Here is a 21269-nt window from a genome sequence, read left to right on the forward strand (position 1 = left end):
ATTTAACATTTAAATGTAATCAATTCCAGATATATCATGTTGAGCATCACTTTTTATATGTCACAAGTTGTGTTTGACTTAATTCAGCAATGAAGTATCAATGAATTTATAGAAGTTTATTTTAAAAATATATATACTTCATCTATGATAAAAAAAAAAAAAAAAAACAAGAAAACAATGAACAAGCGTCAGTGTGGGAAGCAGAAAATTTCAGATTTTTGGTCTCCCTTTTTAACTCCTCCCTGACTACTAATCTTACCAATTGGGTACCTTCAGCCAAAGTCAAATGCACCTAATGTGAAAGTATAAAACACCACATTGCATGTCAGGGCAGCATCGCCATGTTTTGTTGAAATGCACTCTGCTATTGACACTAAAATAAACCCCAAATCTCATTTACCTTTTGTTTTGCCCCTAAAATTAAATACTTAACCTCTTAATTTTATATTTTGAAAAGCTATTTTAATACATGGTGATAATACCACAGTTGCTGAATTCAGTTAACTGATGATGAAAAAAAAACTATTTGGGTGCTCAAAATGTCACTCAAAAAGGTGACGTTAAATATTAAACCAAACAAAATTCAAATCTTTAAAAAAAGTAATCTCTTTGCAATGCAATTAACTAAGTGAAAAGGTGTAGAAAAAGGTGAAATAACATGCAGTTTTTTCCTTTAGATGATGCTGTAGCAGAAATGCATTAGCAAGTTAAGACTTTAAAAAAATCCACACCTTTTTTTAACGATTTGGACAGAATATCCTTTACCATTCCTCTTCCAACTATTCCCAAAACTTCAGATTTATGTGTGCTTTAAAAATATCTTTACATTTTCCCAATCAGCATGTCCCTTTATGCTGACATTCAAGTGTCTAATTTAATAACAACAACAAAAAACACCTATGATGATAGATAAATTTTCCAGAAACTGCTAAGATTCTTCAGTTTGAAATATGAAATCATTTCAGGGTGCTGTAAAGGGGACTTTAAGCACAGAATTTTTTTTAAATTCCAATATATACCCAAAATCCTATGGTATGTGTAGAAATTACATTTACAGCTGATAAAAAAACTAATTTAATTACAGTGTAAAATCTTTATATCTCTAAGAATGTTACATCTTTTTCTAGAAAAGAAATTATATCGAGATATCCAGTACCTGCAGCCCAATACACCTGATGACCGACTATCTACTGTAGGTTGCCATAGAAAGCCTCTTTTGGCTTATGCTGCCACCAAGTGGTTACAACAAATACACGTTTTACCATTTCTGTACTTGGTGAGAGATTTGACCACATTTTCTAGTTTGCCAAGTAAAAAGATATAGAGTGTAGATAAATTTCCACTTTTATTATTCATAAGAAAATAATCCTTTGACCAAACTTACGACTCCAGTAAATAACCACAAACAGCTGTGTAACGTATGTGCCTCTTCTGTTCAACAGTTTTTGTTTTTACTGGTATACACATGTGCCTGGGCCTTAATATGAACTTAAAAACAAAACATAACCTAAAATACAGTCCATGTAATGACGCAGCCTTCACAGTTCCCTCCACACACAGCAAGTCAAATAATAAAAAACATTTAAGAGAAATAAAATAATAATAAGTCATGAAAAACTAAATGTCCCGGGTATTTTCATTTTAAACCATCCATTTGGAATGGATCAATGAACAGTAAATGCTACGCTTGATCAGATCTCAGATCTGCTTAATTAAATATTTTCCAACACTGTTCTCCAGTTATTTCCCCCGTGTGTTGTTCATTCGTGGAGATGTCACCTCTGGCTTGATATCATCTTCTGTTTCCCAGCCGTCCTCCTCCTCCTCCTTATCTTCCTCATCAGTGGAGAAGAGCTCGTCCTCAAAGAAGGATCCTCCCAGGCCGTACTCCTGCATGTGAACTGACACCTCGTTGGACAGCAGATGTGGAGAACCCTCAATGAAATCTGCAAACCTGTGTGCCAACGCATGAAATCAAAATCCTTCTTTTTTTTTTAAATATATATTTTATGTTAACACATTAATAATTAGTTTCCCAAACCTTAAATTCCCCTAATGGGACATGGTAATGTAAAAAACAAACAAAAAAACAACAACATTGGACACAAAACTTTCAATTCTTTAACATTTTCTTATTTTTTTTGCCCACAAAAATGTTTTATCTTCTGCCCTAACATATTTAATTTATCTTCAAAACTACTGTATTCACTTAGTGTTTTTTTGTTTCAAGATAAACTTTTGAGTTCTCAATTATTAGAGATTATTATTATTATTACCTCAATATTTCCATCACAAAAGTTGTTGTAAGTGAACACAAAAAGCATTTAAAAATACAAATCTTCCTCCAATTTAATTTATTTCTTTTCTTTTTTAACCATTCCTTTACATTTATGGCAGGGGTGCCCAAACCTTTTCTTATGAAGGGCCATAAACCAAATTTGATTGAGGAGGGTGGGCCGAAGGTAAATATACATAACTATTACATTAAAGCTGCTATGGTAGTTTCCTAATTTTATTAATATTGAAAAATAAATAGAAAAAAAGACTTCAATCATATTAATAATTATAATTATTAATAATTATTATTTTTTTTTTTTTTACATTTTATAATGAATTTCTTACACTAAAAGCAAACACATTTATAACACAATGGTGTTCAATGCTAAGTCTTTGACTTGATTTGCTCGTTGATGTCTTGTGTATTGTCCTCTATATTTGAGTGACAGTATTTACATTTTTAAAAATCTGATTTATGCACGACATTTAATCAAAACATTTTATTTCTGTTGACCTTTTTGTAGCACAACAATTAAACAAACAAACAAAAGATTAAATTAAATTAGAAATGACGATCTCTGTTGAAGGCATTTGCCGCAACCTTCATTTAATTTCTTCTTAGATGGGATGGTGGGATAAATTAAAGATTATTATGGGCCAACTTTGGCCCATAGGCCCTACTTTGGGCATATCTGCTTTCGGGGCTCTGCATGTGTTTGAAGTTTCTCTAAATAGATTCTGTATAAACACTGAGAAAAGTATCAGCTTATAGGCAGATTATAGTTGTACGTTTGTTACAACATCTAAAAAAATGACCATGGATCAGAATGACTGATAATAAGAACAATTTGTCAATCATCTGCTCTGATTTGATTTCCTTGTGTACATTGTTCCTCTGCATGGATGAATATGGTTCGAGGCTACAAAGCTGAAGCATTTAAAACATTGAATTTCCACAAAATGCAAATGGTTTTAAAATACTCTGTCTTACCTCTTAGGCGACTGAAGCCTAGAGACTGTCTTCCAGGTGTTAAAATCAGGACTACCGCAGTATTTCCTAAGTTCCTCCAGAGCTTTCTGCGTCTCCACCTCTGACTGTCTCTGAAACTCTTCTTCTGTCAGCAGACGCCGTGGCTCCAGTTTCTTTGGCTTCAACTTGCTTCAGAGCATTCATTTAGCAAAAACACAGTGACTAAACTGCTCAACATGCATTCAAACACCATGTATCCTAGTGAAATACTCACTGATAAAGCATGAATGCTGTGTTAAAAGGGTACTCCAGGTTTTTAGAGCAGAAAGCAGCTATCATGATGGCAAAAGCCACTTGTTGGACCTGAATTCCAGCATAGACTAGCAGAAGGCCGAAAATTTGCAGCGCCCAGGACAGGATGTTGATACTTCGTTCCTCCACCAGAGGGCCATATCGATAACACACTGCAAAACTGATGAACCCGACCACAAGGACATAACCTAAATGTATAACATAATAAACAATCAGCTGTTTATGCATTACAGAAGCTAGTATAAACAGTAATCAAGTCTTAACTAAATCTTTGAAGAAAGAACATGAAATCAAACTACACAAAATCATTCAATAAACTCAGAAATGTCAAATCGAAGAATGAAAAATTTAACTTTGGTATTAATCACTTATCCTCAAGTTGTTCCAATCCCCTGACACCTTTATTTGTTTACGAAATACAAATTGTAGTATTTCAGATTAAATATGAGAGCTCCCTCATCCTCTATAGACAGCACCGGTCCTGAGATGTTCAGAAAACGGACCGAAATCGCTGTAAAATCATTCCATGTGACTTCTTTGGTTCAACTATAATCATATGAATCTAAGAAAACCTTTAGCCAAAATGACTTTGTTTGCCAGTGTTTTTCATATTGGATTAGTCAAGTCAAGTTGAGCTTTACTGTCATTCCTATGGATGTGTGGACATACAAAGAAATGAAATGTCGTGTGTCGCAGGACAACGGTGCTACATAAATTAATCATAAATACAAACACAACACTAGACATAAGAGCCATTTTAAAAAAACCTAACTTACGAATACTATAAGAATTTTAGATTAGGGTGCACATTTACTACAGATTTATTTTAGATTAGGGTGCACATTTAATAGGGGCAATATGACACTTACCTGCTGACTCTAATGGCTATGTCAAGCTGCCTGAATTAAACCCTGATTTTATTTCATTTATTTATTTGTTTATTTAACAGGGACAATACACTTGACATTGTTATACAAAAACAACCGATGCAGTGTACATAGGGCATAGTGCATGAAGCTAATTTGCAGCCATCGTCCCTCATTAGGCTTTACATAAAAAAACAATGACAAAAAACAGATTAAAATGTAAATGTCAAGTCCTGTAATGCAAGTCATGACCTGACAAGGAAGAGAAGACACTGGTGAACAAAGTCATTTTTACAGCTTTTTTTGGTGCACAAATGTGTTCGTGGAGCTTCATATGATTACAGTTGAACCCCTGAAGTCACATGGAATGTTTTGACAATGTTTTCTGGATTTTGACAATGTCTCTAGACCACTGCCATCAATGGAGGATGAGAGAGCTCTCGGATTTCATCTAAAATATCTTAATTTGTGTTTTGAAGATTAACGAATATCAAGGTCAAAAATGATTCCAAGACCCTGGAAGATTCATTTTTAAAGATTTAAAGGGCACTTATGATGAAAATCAACTTTTGTAACTTGTTTGGACAGAACTATGTTTAAGTATAGTGTGTCCACTGTGATATCCGAGTAATATAAACCCAACAGGTCTCTTTTTTTAATTTCCTGACGTTAAAATAGGATCCAAATCCCAGTGAGGTCCATCGCAACATGACGTAGGAGTGCAGTTTTCCCCACTCACCGAATTGTTTGACAGGCGCTATGTCTCCATAATAACATGTCCACAGAACATTTTTCGCAAAGAAACTGGGATTAAAACATGTTACAACTCTCTGTGATCAGCTGCACCTCAATAATTAATTTCATAAGATTAAAACTGTTAAAAATGTTAAGCTACTAAAAATGTTTGTAATAAAGGCAGTAAAATTGCTACGTAATAACCGCTATAATCACCACAGCCACATGGTTTCAGTAAACGCATAAATTTATGTGTGTGTGTGTGTGTGTGTGTGTGTGTGTACTGGTGACTCATCATTTCACAAAGACTTGAATAAACTCCACCACAAATACATCATATAAACTATTTTTGACTAGTGACCTTATTTCAGCTTCATCCATGTCTGTCTCTATCAGTGACTGAGTTTATCTGACGTAGTGCATGAGAAGCAGTCATGGACTTTGGAGCGGTGGGCAGGGAGAAGCAGCTCATTTGGATTTAAAGCCACAGGCCACAAAAATAGCTACATAGTCCTCAGACACTAAAATGGACAGATTCTGGAGGCTAAAATAAATAATCTGATGAGTATTTTGAGCTGAAACTTTACAGACACATTCTGAAGACACCAAAATCTTATCTTACATCTTACTTGTGCTGTAGTTAGAGGTAAGAGGTAAAATAGGTGCCCTTTAATGTTCTTGCTGCAAGGAAACAATACAGAAGAAACACAAAAGGTTCCATTCTGGTTGCTCAAAGGGCAGTCCTGCAAGGCCAGTTTTTATACAGGCAAACAAACAGATAATAAAGCATTGTCCTTAATTATTGGTCTAAACAGCTAGTTTGGTAGAATCATATACTCAATACTTTGTCAGCAAATTGCTGCAAATGGCACATTCCAACCATTCAACTGATTGAAAACTACAGTTGAGCATGTGATTTTATCAAGAAGCACATACATTTATAACATTAACTTTGGGTTTCCTTTTAAAGTATACATGTAGAAAAAAATACATGGAAATTAGTCAAATAAATTTATCATACAGAAAACTTTCAGGCAATTGGAACAACATGAGGATGAGTAATTAATTAATAACAATTTTGATTTCTGGGTGAACTATTATTATGAAGTATGCCCTTTAAATCTATTTTTTATTTGAATTGACAAATCTTTCTATTACCTTCCCCAAGATGAAATTTCAGAAAACACAGCACAATATTTTGACAGTGTTCTCTTACCGATAGCCAGATGCCAGTGATCTGTAAGAATAACTTGGAGATTCCTAAACACCAGCTGGATGATGTAGAGCGAAAACGACCAGCCACCAACCACCAGCATATAGAATGGGCTTTTCTACAGGCCAAGGAAATAAGGATGTTGAAAGGTAAGGAGATTATTAACAATATGATAACGATAGTGATGTTTAGTACACAGTGAAGAAATTTCTCCTACCTTGGGTAAAAATCTGTAAACGATAAAGATGAGGATGAGGAGGGAGGCAATCATACCAGTGCTCATGCCAGCGGAGTAGTGGAACACTTGACTTCTACAAGACAAGTCGAAACAGGTGAGCACAGAGAGTTATACAAATAATGTGTCATATTTATTTATGTTTTAATGCCATATCAGCAACATTGGCTATACTCATGGCAAAACCTGTACTAAATATACAATTTATAACAAATAATCATATCAGTTTTTTAATAAACATTAATTTTACAAAACAAAACAACAACATACAAATAGCAACATCAACGAAAAGAGTCATATACAATCTTTTAGAATTAAAATGTTCTCTGACATTGTTTTAAAACACACATTCTATTAAAATAGGTTTTGTCATATTTACATACACAAGTCACAAATAGGTTTTTTCCCCTTTCAATAAATGAGTATTAATGTGTCATATAACAACCTAAATTGTACATAATATACTCAGTAAGAAGAAGAGCAGAATCTGCCAAAAAGAGCATTAATTTTGATTCCTGTTCGAGTATTACTGTAAATTACCTGCTGAGAACATCTGCGTAAAAGAACAGCAACACTCCAGCCAGAAAAACCAAAAACAGGTAGATGTCAAAATCTACAGCAGAAAAAAACAATGTCAGTCTGCAAACCAAGAACACTTCACTGAACATATCAGAGCATGAAAGGAAAAGACAACACAAAACTGAAAATTTGCAAGGAACACTCATCTTTTTTTGGATAGGTTCATTTTCAAGTCCACTGAAGTTCAAAAGTTGGCTTTTACCATTTTTTAATCCATTCAGCTGTCATTTTGGGGTTTACAAAGTGTACCAAAACGGATGAAAATGAGATGTTATTTTCTAGGTCAATATGGCTAGGAGCTTTACTCTCATTCTGTTGTAATAATCAAGGAACTTTGCTGACATACTATTGATAGGTAATTAGGCACTAGTGTCTACCTTCTTGACGAACCGCATGTTTAAATATGTTTTAACATCTCTTGTCTCTTTTATAAAATGCTGGTATTATAGTTTGCTTTGTCTATATGCACTCTATTTATCAGTCCATTTTAGGGCTCTTATATAATTGCTTTGTTCACTGTATATTTTTTTGTATTGATTTTAGGGAGACAATTTTATCATCTGCCTAGGGGCAACAAATGAAAAAGACTTTTGGCTAATACCGATGCATTTGCAGCCATGTTAATGTACACAGTCCCAAATAAATGAATAAATGACATAAATAGCGCAATGTAATAGGCATGGGCCTATAAGTTTCTGACGGTGTGATAACATTGGATAAAAATATCATGGTTTCATGGTATTGTGATTACTGCTGTAAAATAATTTCTTTATAAATGTCTTAGTAAAAAACAACAACTTTTTTCCCCATTTAGCACAATATATTACGTTTAAGAAAATATTTGTAATATTTTGGAACAGTAAACGTGTCAGGCTACATAATTAAAATAAACCATTGACTTCTATCTTCATTAGCTTCAAAAACACAGATTTACTTACAACACATTAAAAAACCTTACATATACCTTAGAAACGGTAGAACAAAACATTTTGGTGTTTTAATACCTTGACTTTTCCAAGCTGAAACAAAGGTAAACCTTGAAACCGGTTATCGTCCCATGCCTATTACATAATACCATTGCACTTGCTGCAGCTATGGTACAGCAAAGTTCCTTGATTATAACGCCTGAATGAGAGTATAGTTCCTAACTATATTGACATAGAAAATAACAACAAGATTTGTAGCTAAAACTGTGCTCATCGATGCTTGATAAAATGCAAGTCAACAGCTTCTAGCATTTTGATTTAAAAACAAAAAAAAAACACATAAAGACAAATAAAAATGATACTTATGGGTTATAAGGGACATTTAGAGGTTTTCTGAAGTAAATAATCTGACAAACATTATTTACAATATTATCAACTCCATTCTATAGTCTTCATGGACTCTACGAGGCAAAATTGTTTTATGTTTTACATTTTTTAACACAATTTTGATTTTTAAACATTGACAGAGACATTTTTGAGGGTTTATAAAGTACTGTAATATACTTGCTTACACAAAAAACTTTTTTTAACTTAAATTTTTTTTTCATGGCAAGGTTGATATTTGCATGGAATTGCTCAGTTATTATCATTAACTCAGTTCATCTCATTCACGTCAAGCAGTGCGTGCAGGGCCGTGATCGGGCCAGTAGAAAAAATCTTTGGTATTGAACCCTGTAATAGTATTAAAAACAGCTATTAATTTTGTGTAGCCTGTATATGTTGTTTATTTTTTGCAGTTTAAAATACGGGTAGCTAGTGACTTGTATTTGATGAGGACCATGATTTAAAGACTTAAAGTCTGCTTCATCATGGATGGCCAAAGGGTGAGTAAATTAAGAGCAAATGTTTATTTTTGAGTGAATTCTCCCTTATATACAGTGCTCAGCATAATTGAGTACACCTCAATTTAAAAAAAATATATTTTTATCCATTTCTCAGTGAATATAGGCAATGTTTTTTGGTGCATTTAAACGAAAAAGATTTGATAAACAGATATATTTATTAAAATGAATTTTTAGTCACCAAACATATTTAGAAACTGAAAGATAATACAATTAAATTCAAGCAAAATATTGCAAAAAACTTAAAACCTACAAAATTTCTAATAAATTTGTCAAATTTTTTCTTCTCTTGATTTTTCCTCATTTTTAAATTGTATTTATTATTTTCTATAACATATAAATTTGGCTCTAGTAGTTTTTGGACTGTTATTGTAAGTTATTTTGTTAGATAAGCTCCAGATTTGGCTTCAGTACTGACTAATCTAATGTACATGCACAAATATAATATTGTATAGCTTCCTATTAAAATATGAATTCAAAAGACAGATTTGGGAGGGGTGTACTTATATATGTTGAGCACTGTATGTCTCCTGACATGTAATCAAAATGACCAACACGAATGAGCTTGCCCATCCATTTGGACTTTTTGTCACTCTTTTCAACTCACGTCGGCTGGGTTGTACTGTATAGAGAGTACGGCTGTCTGAAGGGTCCACTCTGAAGCAGGTCTTGTTGTTAAATAGACTGACACTTATGGTGGTCTCATTGGTCTGTTCCCGAACGAAATACTGCACGAGTTTCCAGATGCTGAAGTGCTCGAGCTCCTTTAGGTCTTGCTCATCATTGACCACTGTCACTTTCAGCTTTGTAGTGCTCCACACTCTCACCTGTCAATCAAATAAGAGGGAAGGGCTCCATCAGTTTTGATGTAAACATTAATAACCACATGGATTTTAAATAGTTTGAATGCCTTACCTGTATTCTAGTCCATGTTTCCCTCCATCCTGGTATGATGGTGTTATTGTAGCAAAAATGTTGCGCAGCTTGTACTTTGATTTCTTGTCCATCTTTAATTTCTATGATGGGACGGCTGGCACCTGCACAAATATGAAAATGAAAGTGAATATACATGTACGTATACACAATATTAGAAATACACACATCTATCTATCTATCTATCTATCTATCTATCTATCTATCTATCTATCTATCTATCTATCTATCTATTTTCATATTTAAATATAAATGACGACATAAACAATGGGTTATGAACTAATACTGTATTCGCAAGGAAAGCATGAAAGTTTTCTAGAATAATCTACTGTGTTCAGAAAAGGTTGTATTAAAATACCAAATAAAGATTTAAACCATACATATTGACAAAGAAAGATAAAAAACGGCCTTTTAAAAATAACGTTACTGTTAAGACAAGTTTGATTTACTTAACGTTACACATAGTACTATCTTCAGTAAGCTAACAACATTTAGCTTATTAAAGTCCTAAATAATTTCAAAACGGTAAATACTACAATATTATACATTATAGCATATGTAACTATTGCTTACCTGACGTTTGAGAAACATGAAGTAAAAATAACACAGCAGTCAGGATAAGTTTCAATCTGACAGTTTCGATTGTTGAGACACTTTTGTATTTCATGAATCCCGCCATGATGTCTTCTCGCGTTTCTTCGACGGTCGAGTGACGTGTAACCGACGAGACTTGCGTGTGGAACAGTGTCGCCTGCAGTACAGGAGGAACCGTCGCGTCTTATTTTTTCCTCATTCTTTCTCTTGTTTTGCAGAATAATAAGTGCATTACTTATTTTTTATTTGCGAAAAAGTCACCTTTAAATAATGAATACGTACTTAATGTTTGTTAAATAATGGTCTCTAATTAAATTTTTTCTGAAAGTGTTTGCTAAATCTCGACATTGCAACATGCCAGTGTTTTTAGAAGCTATTTAACTGTGGATCAGAAAATCAGTTGTAAGTGTAAATATGTGGAAATTGACATTTATTTGTCTTTTATATTATGTATAAGCATTCAATCTATGTATTTGTTGTTAGGATAGGACAAAAAAGAACTGAAATCTCAGGGCTAAAAGCCTGTCTTTAGATTTGTCCAAGTCAGAAACATTAGACATTAGTTTTCATATATTTACTAATGGAAATTTACTAAACGTCTTCATCGAGCTTTTCTCTATATTGTAATGATTTTTGGCATAAAAGACTCATACGATGTATTTTGGACTATTCACACAAATACTTGTGCAATTTAAGGCTGGTTTTGAGCTCCAGCCTCCAGGGATACATTTCTTAACTTAAAAGACATAAGTATAGCCAATTTCTACACACTGTAAAAAAATCCTGGTTGCCTTAAATTTTTAAGATGAACCAAATTAACCTCATGACTCAGTTGAACTTTTATTATGATAAACTAACTTAAAACAGCTTGGGTAACTTATAAAATTAAGTTAGAACATGAATAACTTAGCTTAATAAGTTAAAATGAACTAAAAACATATGTTGTCATGACTGAATGATCATGTGATTTTTTACAGTGCAGTATAGAACTATTTATATTGCATGGCTATTAATTATATTTAGCAGATATAAAAGAAATATCCCATTGCAAATTATATTTCTTGATTTTAAAAATAAAACATTTTTAACATCTCATTTTGAATCAGCATTACTAAGTTAGATTATTTTTCTCCAGACAGATAATGAATTGAAATCAAATTAGGGTAAGTGCATAATTGAACTTTTTTCAATAATCTCAATAATCAATAGTCCGTAATCTGGTTTACTATTAATTTATGTCCAACCCAATTCTGCATGTACAATGACAAGTAATTATTGTTTGTATTATTGTTTGTAAAAATCACACAGTGAAATGTGACTGAAATGACTCATTTGTAGTGGCTTAATTGGGCTTAATTAAGTTTTGCATTCAAGGGTTTGGAAATTGGGAAATACAGTATCTTAAAATGTGACTTTTGGCAAGTGAAAGTGATCTACTTTTAGCCAGTGTTGACATTAAAGTGATTAGCCTTTGTGTTAAATGTTTATTCTTTATGAAATATTTCCTAAGTGAAGTTTAACAGAGTGAGGAAATTTTCACAGTATTTGCTATAATGTTTTTTCTTCTGGGAAAAGTTATATTTTTAGTGTGGCTGGAATAAAAGCAGCTTTTAACAAACTAAAACAATGATTGTAAAATTGATTAGGCTCTTTTTAGATAAATTTTTTTTGGCTACACTGTAAAAAAATCCTGGTTGCCTTAAATCTTTCCATTCTGTTGAACTGATATTATGTTAAACTGACTTAAAACAGTTTGCGTAACTTATAAAATTAAGTTAGACCACGATTAACTTAGTTTATTAAGTTACAATGACCTAAAAACATATGCTGGGACACAGAGTGTCTCAGTGGTTAGCACTGTCACCTCACAGCAAGAAGGCCGCTGGTTTGAGTCCCAGCTGAGTCAGCTGGCATTTCTGTGTGGAGTTTCCCTGTGTTCGCGTGGGTGCTCCATCTTCGCCTACAGTCCAAAGACATTCGCTATAGGTGAAATGAATAAACTGAATTGGCCATAATGTATGTGTGTGAAATGAATGTTGAATAAAGAGACTGAGCCGAAGGAAAATGAATGAATGAAAGAATGAATGAATGTATATTTTTATAAAGCAATTACAACTAACATTTAATGAATAAACAGACAATATAGCACCACTCTGAATTTTCATTTATTAATTTTAATCACATTTCTTGTCTTAGAAATAACTTTAAGCAGGTGTTATAAGCAAGTTACTCAGCTTCACTGACTCCCTCAAACAAGTCATGGCACTGTCATTTCTCTGATCATCTTTTCCTGTTATCGTTCCCATTAATACATCCAAAGTGTCCTACAATTTTTAAGAAACATACTTATATTTCCCATCCTAAAAACATTCAAATTAATCTCTTTATCAAGCAAATCCTCTCTTTTAATGTGAATCGCTCATTCACAGCCTTCAGCCTATGCATAAAATAATTGCAGAATTAATTAAAGGGACAGTTGCATATTAGTTCAGTATACAAGAATAATTCATTATCGATACAGAAATTCATATAAATTCTGAGCAAATATACACATATAGAACTGGGTATAAAAAGACATACATCTTTCGTATAGCTGTAGATTTTCAGTTGTGGATATTTACAACAGTTTACAGCATGAGAGCTGGGGTTGCTCAGGCAGACGTTTGGTCCGTTTGTAAAGCAGCATCTGGATGTGTAGCATCGACTGGTCCATATATGAAGATTTTTTGGATGACTTTAAGGAGGATCAAATGCTGGACTCAACCCCAGGCTCCTCCAGGGTGGAAATCAGGAATAATGGAGGAAGCGGTGGAGAAAGGGGTGGAATATCCAACGGTGAAGTTCTGCAGACCCAGCATCAGACATTTCCAACTGTATCGAAGAGCCTTTCCTACGTTCTGGAAGACAGAATGTTGAATGTTTACATGGTGAATTTATACTTAAAAGAAATGACGTATTCAATTGACTAAGAATTACTGCAAAATAGTTGGACTTAGAAAGATTCAGTAACACCTTAGAGCAGTGTTTCTCAACCATGTTCCTGAAGGACCACCAACACTGCATGTTTTGGATGTCACCTTTGTCTGCCATATCCATTACAGGTTTTTCAGTCTCTGATAATCAGCTGATGATCTGAATCAGGTGTGTTTGGTTAAGTAGACAATGAATATGTGCAGATCTGGTGGTCCTCCAGGAACGTGGTTGAGAAACACTGCCTTAGAGAACAAACTTTTGTCCAAATTTTGTATTTTTTAAGGATCATTAGGGTGTCTTTATTTGTGACCTTCGATGATAATATTTTATGTTGCATGGGCACGTTTCTGGCAATGGCTAAAAAGCTGAGTCAAAATGATCTATTTTACTTCAATGTCAAAAATCATTTGAATATTAAATAGAGATCAAGTTCCATCAAGATATTTTCTAAATTTCTTACTGCTCTGATTACTAACTCTGATTAGTAACATGCATCGCTAAACACTAAATTTGGACAACTTTAAATTGGGGCAGCACGGTGACTCAGTGGTTAGCACTGTCGCCTCAGCAAGAAGGTCGCTGGTTCAAGTCCCGGCTGGATCAGATGGCATGCACGTGTGGATGTTGCATGTTGTCCCCGTGTTCTCATGGGTTTCCTCCGGGTGCTCCAGTTTCCCGCACAGTCCAAAAACATGCAGCATACCAGGGATGACCAACCCTATTTGTGGAGGTCTACCTTCCTGCAGATTTCAGTTGCAACCCATATCAAACACACCTGCCTGTAATTATCAATTGCTGTTCAGGTCCTAATTAATTGGCTCAGGTGTGTTTGATCAGGGTTGGAGCTGAAATCTGCCGGAAGGTAGATATCCAGGAACAGTGAATTGAATAAACTAGTAGTGTATGAGTGTGAATGAGTGTGTATTGGTGTTTCCCAGTACTGTGTTGCGGGTGAAAGGGCATCCACTGCGTAAAACATATGCTGGAATAGTTGGCGGTTCATTACTCTGTGGCGACTTCTGAAATAGAAGTCCTCTGAAATAAAATAAATTTTTCTCAGTATTTAGATTTTTTTGAAACCTCACATTCCAGATTTTTAAAAAGTTGCATCTCAGTCAAACATTGTCCTGTAATTAATATTTGATTTGACTTTCATGTGATGTCAAAATTTTAATAAAGAAATTGACACTGGTTTTGTGGTCCAGGGCAAATGACATATTCAAATACTTAAAAATGACTACTTGCTGCATCACAAAATAGTTTGACTAAGAAAGATTCATTTATACCTTAGGGAACAAATCTTTGTTATATTAAAACATCTGGTGGTTCAATTTAATTAATTATTATACATTTTTATTAAATATGAACCAAATGTCTATTATAAAAGTCCACATAAAAAGCAGAAAGTGTGTGGTCATATTTCATGGTGTCATTGTTTTTGTGTTGTGTGTGTGTGTGTGTGTGTGTGTGTGTGCATGTGTGTGTGTGTGTGTGTGTGCGTGTGTGTGTGTGTGTGTGTGAGGATGGATAGCGTTGTGTGTTTGAGTGTATCTGTGTCTGACTCATGTATGAAGTGGATTTAAAGCAGCACATCAAACCTTAACACCTCACTGTCACTGCAGAGGCTTAAACACCTCGACTGACAGCTCACTACATATTTAACTCTCACACACAGCACACTGATGCTTAGTACAGTCGAAGAGAAAGTCTTTGTCCTCCTGTCAAATTTAAATGCTTTTTTCCTTAAAATTTTTTTTTTTCGAATGACTGATTTTGTTGGTTTTTCAGTTTAATGAATTATAATCATTAATGTGAATTTTATTGATTTAGTTCTTTAGTTTCCAGTTTTAATTTCTCCACCAAAAACAAAAAATATATATAAAAGCAAAATAAATTTCACAAATAATAAATAAACTACAAGTAACACTCTGAATTAAACATGACATTTTGTAGTGGAAAACACTTCAATAATCTTGATTTTTTTACAGTGTTTTAATATTTTTTTTTCATTTTTTATGTATTGTTTTTTAATTTAATCATGCAATTTTTCATAATGTAGTTATTATTTTATTCTGGAAAAAATCCAAATCCAAAAATCTGAGCAACAATAAATATTTAAACAGCTAGAATGAAATGTAATTTCCTCTAACTATTTTGGGCGAATGAGCAGGGCTTCATTCACAGATTCAGGAAGTTTAGCTTGTGCTCGTAGCAAAAGTAAAGTATTAAGGCTTGTAGCGGGACGGAATTCCAAGGAGACGTTCAAGAAGGATTAAACCAATTTAGCTGGATTTATCACTTTATACTGGCAGCAGCGTGTAGTTTATAGGCTTTACATTAGTGGCTGCCTCTGTGTGGGACAACAGGCCAGAAACAGGATGTACTGCTTTATCCTGAGAGGAAATTTCTGCTGCATGACAATGGATAACTGCATGTGATCTGAATGACCCGTTCCTCCCAAAATAACACAAATGAACGTCGGACTGTGTAGCTCTTGTTGTGTTCAAGATTAACTAGAAAAGCTTTTCAGTGAATTCAGTGTGATTTAATGTTGTTAAAATTCGGGCTGAACAACATATCGTTTGAGCATTGATTTCGCAATGTGTGTATCCGCAATAGTCACATCACAGGATGAGATTGTTTCTTTAAGATTAAAAGATAAAGATATTATTAAATATTATTTTTATACTATTATATAAAATTATTTATACAGGGCAGCATGGTGGCTCAGCGGTTGTCGCCTCAGAGCAAGAAGGTCGCTGGTTCGAGTCCAGGCTGGGCCAGTTGGCGTTTCTGTGTGGAGTTTGCATGTTCTCCCTGTGTTCGCGTGGGTTTCCTCCGGGTGCTCTGGTTTCTCCCACAGTCCAAAGGCATGCGTTATAAATGTATTGGATAAACTAAATTGGCCATAGTGTATGAGTGTGTGTGTGTGTGAATGTGAGAGTGTATGGGTGTTTCCCAGTTCTGGGTTGCGGCTGGAAGGGCATCCACTGTGTAAAACATATCCCGAAATAGGGACTAAGTCGAAAGAAAATGAATGAATGAATTATTTATACAATGATGACCAAATTATTTTACATTTGACTGTTCAATTTCCATATTTGTATAGAACTCCCGAGAAAAGCACTGTTTATTTATCATTGTTTGTGCTCTGTTGTATTTGTGAATGCTTGTAATATATTAATTTATTTGTGGATGCTTGTAATATATTATAATATAATATAATCTACAAATACTTGATCACCCCAATCGATTTAAATTTATGAAATCTTCCCAAAAAGAGCTATTAAAATCATCTGATGAAATTATATTCATATCGCAATAAATATTGCAGAAAAACTAAGTATTGCAATGTCAGATTTTTCCAATATTCTCCATCACTGTAAAAAATGCAGGGTTCCACACAATTCCTTCATGTTGTCCCAACACAAATCGATTAAGTTAACTTAACACTTTTAACAAATGATTGTGGATTAAACATAAAAAAATTAAGTTGCCCCCAATGAAATCTCAAGAATTGTGTTGTTTCAGCTCATTTTAAATAAGTAGTTTAAACAAGCAAAAAATGTTTTTTGAGTGATCCATACAATGCTGGGTTCCACACAATTCATTTGTGTTGGAACAACATGAAGGAATTACTGTAAGTTAACCTATTAGTTTTTACAAATGTAAGAGGATTGAACATAAAACAATTAAGTTGTCCCCAAAAACCCTCACGGATTGAAATGTTTCAGCTCATTTTGAATAAATAGTTTGAACAAACAGCAAACATAATTTTTTGAGTGTAGTTAAAATACATAACACAAGTAAAATGTCTCTTTTGGGGTCACTTTTTAGTTACACAAATTCACCAATCCCTGTATTTATTTTAATGCAAATCTAAACATTTTTGTTATGTTTTGACCCTTGTTCTGGAGCCGTTCATAAGTTTACATTATTAATAAAAGTGAAATTTATCCTCTTTTGTGGTTGTGGTTAGTGGAAGGATGAGTTTCAACCCGAAGTAGTGGGTCAACAACATACACAGTTAGACATTATATTATATTTTTTGCAGTAACTTACTGGCTGCACTGTTGCCAGCTGATTACCGCCACTTCCCCTTTACAGTAAATTACCTGAAAATGCATCCTTCTACTAACCACAACCACAAAAGAGGATATATTTGACTTTTAAGTTTGGTGCTAATAGATTTATAAACAATATAAAGTGAAATACAGTCAATGTTAATAATTTTACACGGTTAGACTTTACCGCAATTTTACAGTTATTTACTGCAAAAACGCCCAGCAAAATACCTCATTCTTTAGAGATCACAACTGTAATATGCACTGCATTAGGGGGTAATTATAATACTTTTACAGTAATTTACTGCATATTAAAAATAAACTTGCGGGAGTTCATTTATGTCCTGTGGCTTCATTATTCATTCATTCATTTTCTTTTCGGCTTAGTCCCTTTATTAATCAGGGGTTGCCACAGCGGAATGAACCGCCAACTTATCCAGCATATTATTTTATTATAATTTATTTTTGTTAAAATAGCTTTATAAACAATATAAAGTGAAATACAGTCAACATTAATAGTCTTACAGTGTTAGAGTTAGCTGCAATTTTACAGTTATTTACAGTAGCAGGGCCCTACCGCAATTACATTTTACAGTAAAAATACCGTACCGCAACTTCTTTTTATGGTAAAATGCCCTTTACCACATAATTTTACAGTATGAAATTTTTACAGTACTGTAATTTATTTACATTTTACACTAGCAGTAAAAAACCTTTATTTTTAGTATTTACTATTGAATTTAATAAATTCCAAACAAGTAACGAGATCATGTACGGCAATATTTTTATTGTTTATTGTTATTATATCCATTTTAAATAGCTTACAAAAGTAATGTTCAATTATCAATCTATTTATCTTAATACATTTTGTGATACAAGATGCTAATTAAATATTTTTTTATTAACTATCTCATTTTTCCCTTCAGCTACAGTAGCGGTACTTGATTAATTTGATTACAGTAGAATACCGTAAATTCCTAATATGCAGTTAATTACCGTAATCGTTTTACAATTACCCATAATGCAGTGCATATGACAGTAGTGAACTATAAAGAATGAATATGATATTTTACAGTGTAAAATCATTGATGTTGAGCACTGTATTTCACTTTATATTGTTTATAAAGCTTTTATATTGTTTATAAAGCTATGCAATTAGCAATTCACAAAGTGCTCCTAAATGCTTTGGAAAAAAACAATGATGCTTTAGATTTTAAGTGGATTACAGAGGGATGGTGTTTACTAAAGATGCTCTATTTACACTCAGTCTCGTCGGTTTTAATTGGCTGAGTCTGATAAGGAAACCGTCTAAGACTCCAGACAGGTCACCCATTGATCTCTGACCTATAATCTAACACAGGGTCAGCACATTCACTAGATAAGCCATGTGCTTGTTCAAAAAAGGCAAAAATTTAGATGGTTATTAGATTCAAAGCGTCAGCTGAAAAGGGAACTTTCACTGTGCATAATTTCATAATCAAAACCCCCTTTAAAGCAATTAAGAAACAATTTGTTTTTGAAAGCATGATTTGATTACTGAATAGTCAGATGTGAATTGGAAAAATATAATGTACTATAATCATTAGATACTTGATTTATTGGTATATTGTAAAGAAAAAGAATAAAAATAGTCAAAAAAGCAGCTCATTTGCTGCTGCATTGATAATTTGCACACCAAATCAGCTGATTGATTTCTCAAAGATCATGGGACACTGAACTCAGAAGTCTGCAGCAATTACTGCTTGCCATCAAATTAAACACATTTTTATTTTATTTTGTTTTATTTTTAAGAGTGTAATAATATTTCACAATATCACTTTTTTTGGTGTGTCTCGGATCAAATAAATGCAGCAGTGAGATTTTATTTAAAATAGACTCAGAACTTCTAGTCACATTTTACAATAAGGTTTCATTAATACTATTACTAACATGAACAAATAATAAACAATACTCGAACAGCATTTATTATTCATAGTTCAGCATTTACTAATGCCTCATTAAAATCCGAATATTAAAACTGACTGTGAGTTAACATTTATTTCTATTAACTAATGTTAACAAACATGAATAAATACTGCATTAATGCATTCATCAATGTGTTCATGTTAGTGAATAAATTAACTTATAGGAATAGTTCATCACAAATTTACTCTAATTACTCACTTTCAAGTGGTTGAAAACCTTTATGTATTTCTTTCTTATGTTGAACATACAAAAAAATATATTTTGATGAAAGCTGAAAAACTGTAACTTCAAAAGTAGCAAAAACAAATAGGTACCAAACTTTTTATGTTTACATCCCAGCTCCCCAACTCCCCCATTTAAATGTTTACAGTGTATGAATGGAAAATATGGATTCATTACTGTGTATAAAATCAACAAAGGCATAACTGTAAAAAGCAAAACTTGTGCATCATAGAGAATAATATTTAGACAAATTTAGAGTTGATTTCAATATTTTATCTCAAATGGTGCCAGAGTTTAATTCATTGAAGTGTTTACAGTGTATCCGACTTAATAAAAATATGGATTCATTACTGTATATAAAATCAACAAAGGCATAACTGTAAAAACAAAACTTGTGCATCATAGAGAATAATATTTAGACAATTTTAGAGTTTATTCAAATATTTTATTTCAAATGGTGTCAGAGTTTAATTCATTTAAATGTTTACAGTGTATCCGATATCCTGAAAATGTGGATTCATTACTGTCGGTCCTTAGTCGCGAAAGTGTTACCGAACTTTAATTGGTAGGTCTGCACACATAAATCAGCGCAGGAAAACAAAACATTTATTTCAAAAAGTGCATACCTTTTTGTATTTCTTGTACTTTTCCTTCTTCTTCGCTTTCTTTTCCTCCTTCACTGTGTGCTGGCTGTCGTCCTCCAGCAAGAGCTCGTACGGTGGTCTCTCGGTCAGGGCTGTGAACTGCGGCTCTCTGGGCCTCTTCTTCTTCTTCTTCTCGACCGTATGATCGACACTCTGCTCCGGTGTCGCTGCGTCGACCTGCCGCCGGTATCTGCCCTCCTCAAACATGCCAAACCGCGGGACGCAGAGAGACTTGGGCTTCATGATCTCCTCCAGGAGTTTGTGCTTTACTTTGCTTTGCTCTGACTGATGATCAGGAGCTCAGGACTTCATACGCACATCCTCCTGTTTGTGTCTGGCTGAAGTCCAGCTCTGAGTCCAACATCATCAAGCTCACACCGGGAGGGAGGGAGAGAGAGAGAGAGATACTGTACTACAAACTCTTGTTGACAGTCCAGTCACTGAAGTAAAGCTTAATTAAATTAATTTCCATTCACATACAGTGGGGGCAGATTTAAAGTGACCTTTAATGGTGTGGAATGCAAATCCCTTCATTATTTGATTGATTTAGAATATTATGACACGTTACAAAAAGTATTTCGTAAAAATTTTAAATGCAGAAAATCTGTTGTTTGTTGCATGGCTACTTATTAAGGGGGGCGGGGTAGTATGGTAGTTTGGTAACTCATGCTTCAGTAAACCGAATTTATAAATGTATTTAAATTACATCTATTTCATTATTAAAATGTATGAATTTTCAGTGAGTGTTTTGAAGGATATTTATTGACTATTTTAAAGGTTACTGAAGGTCAAACTCTACAAATTATGTGTCATTTTTTTTAATTTTTTTAGGCTACATGCAGATATTAACACCTATTTT

General features: G+C 33.6%; 2 protein-coding genes across 2 annotated transcripts; both read right to left on the minus strand.

Moving 5' to 3' along the window:
- Positions 1-1332: 1332 nt before the first annotated feature.
- nemp1 (nuclear envelope integral membrane protein 1) lies at positions 1333-10642 on the minus strand. The gene is made up of 9 exons (XM_056449294.1): positions 10522-10642; positions 9931-10052; positions 9623-9842; positions 7149-7221; positions 6591-6684; positions 6377-6491; positions 3522-3747; positions 3269-3436; positions 1333-1954 (listed from the first exon to the last, which is right to left on the minus strand). Exons 1-9 carry the CDS (start codon positions 10625-10627, stop codon positions 1741-1743), a joined length of 1338 nt encoding a protein of 445 aa, XP_056305269.1. The 5' UTR covers positions 10628-10642; the 3' UTR covers positions 1333-1740.
- Positions 10643-12696: 2054 nt separating this feature from the next.
- On the minus strand, positions 12697-20731 carry si:dkey-126g1.9 (required for drug-induced death protein 1). Its single transcript, XM_056449462.1, has 2 exons — positions 20393-20731; positions 12697-13439 (listed from the first exon to the last, which is right to left on the minus strand). Exons 1-2 carry the CDS (start codon positions 20651-20653, stop codon positions 13302-13304), a joined length of 399 nt encoding a protein of 132 aa, XP_056305437.1. The 5' UTR covers positions 20654-20731; the 3' UTR covers positions 12697-13301.
- Positions 20732-21269: the final 538 nt, after the last annotated feature.

The sequence above is a fragment of the Danio aesculapii genome, chromosome 23 (assembly GCF_903798145.1).
Source record: "Danio aesculapii chromosome 23, fDanAes4.1, whole genome shotgun sequence".
Lineage (NCBI taxonomy): Eukaryota > Metazoa > Chordata > Actinopteri > Cypriniformes > Danionidae > Danio > Danio aesculapii.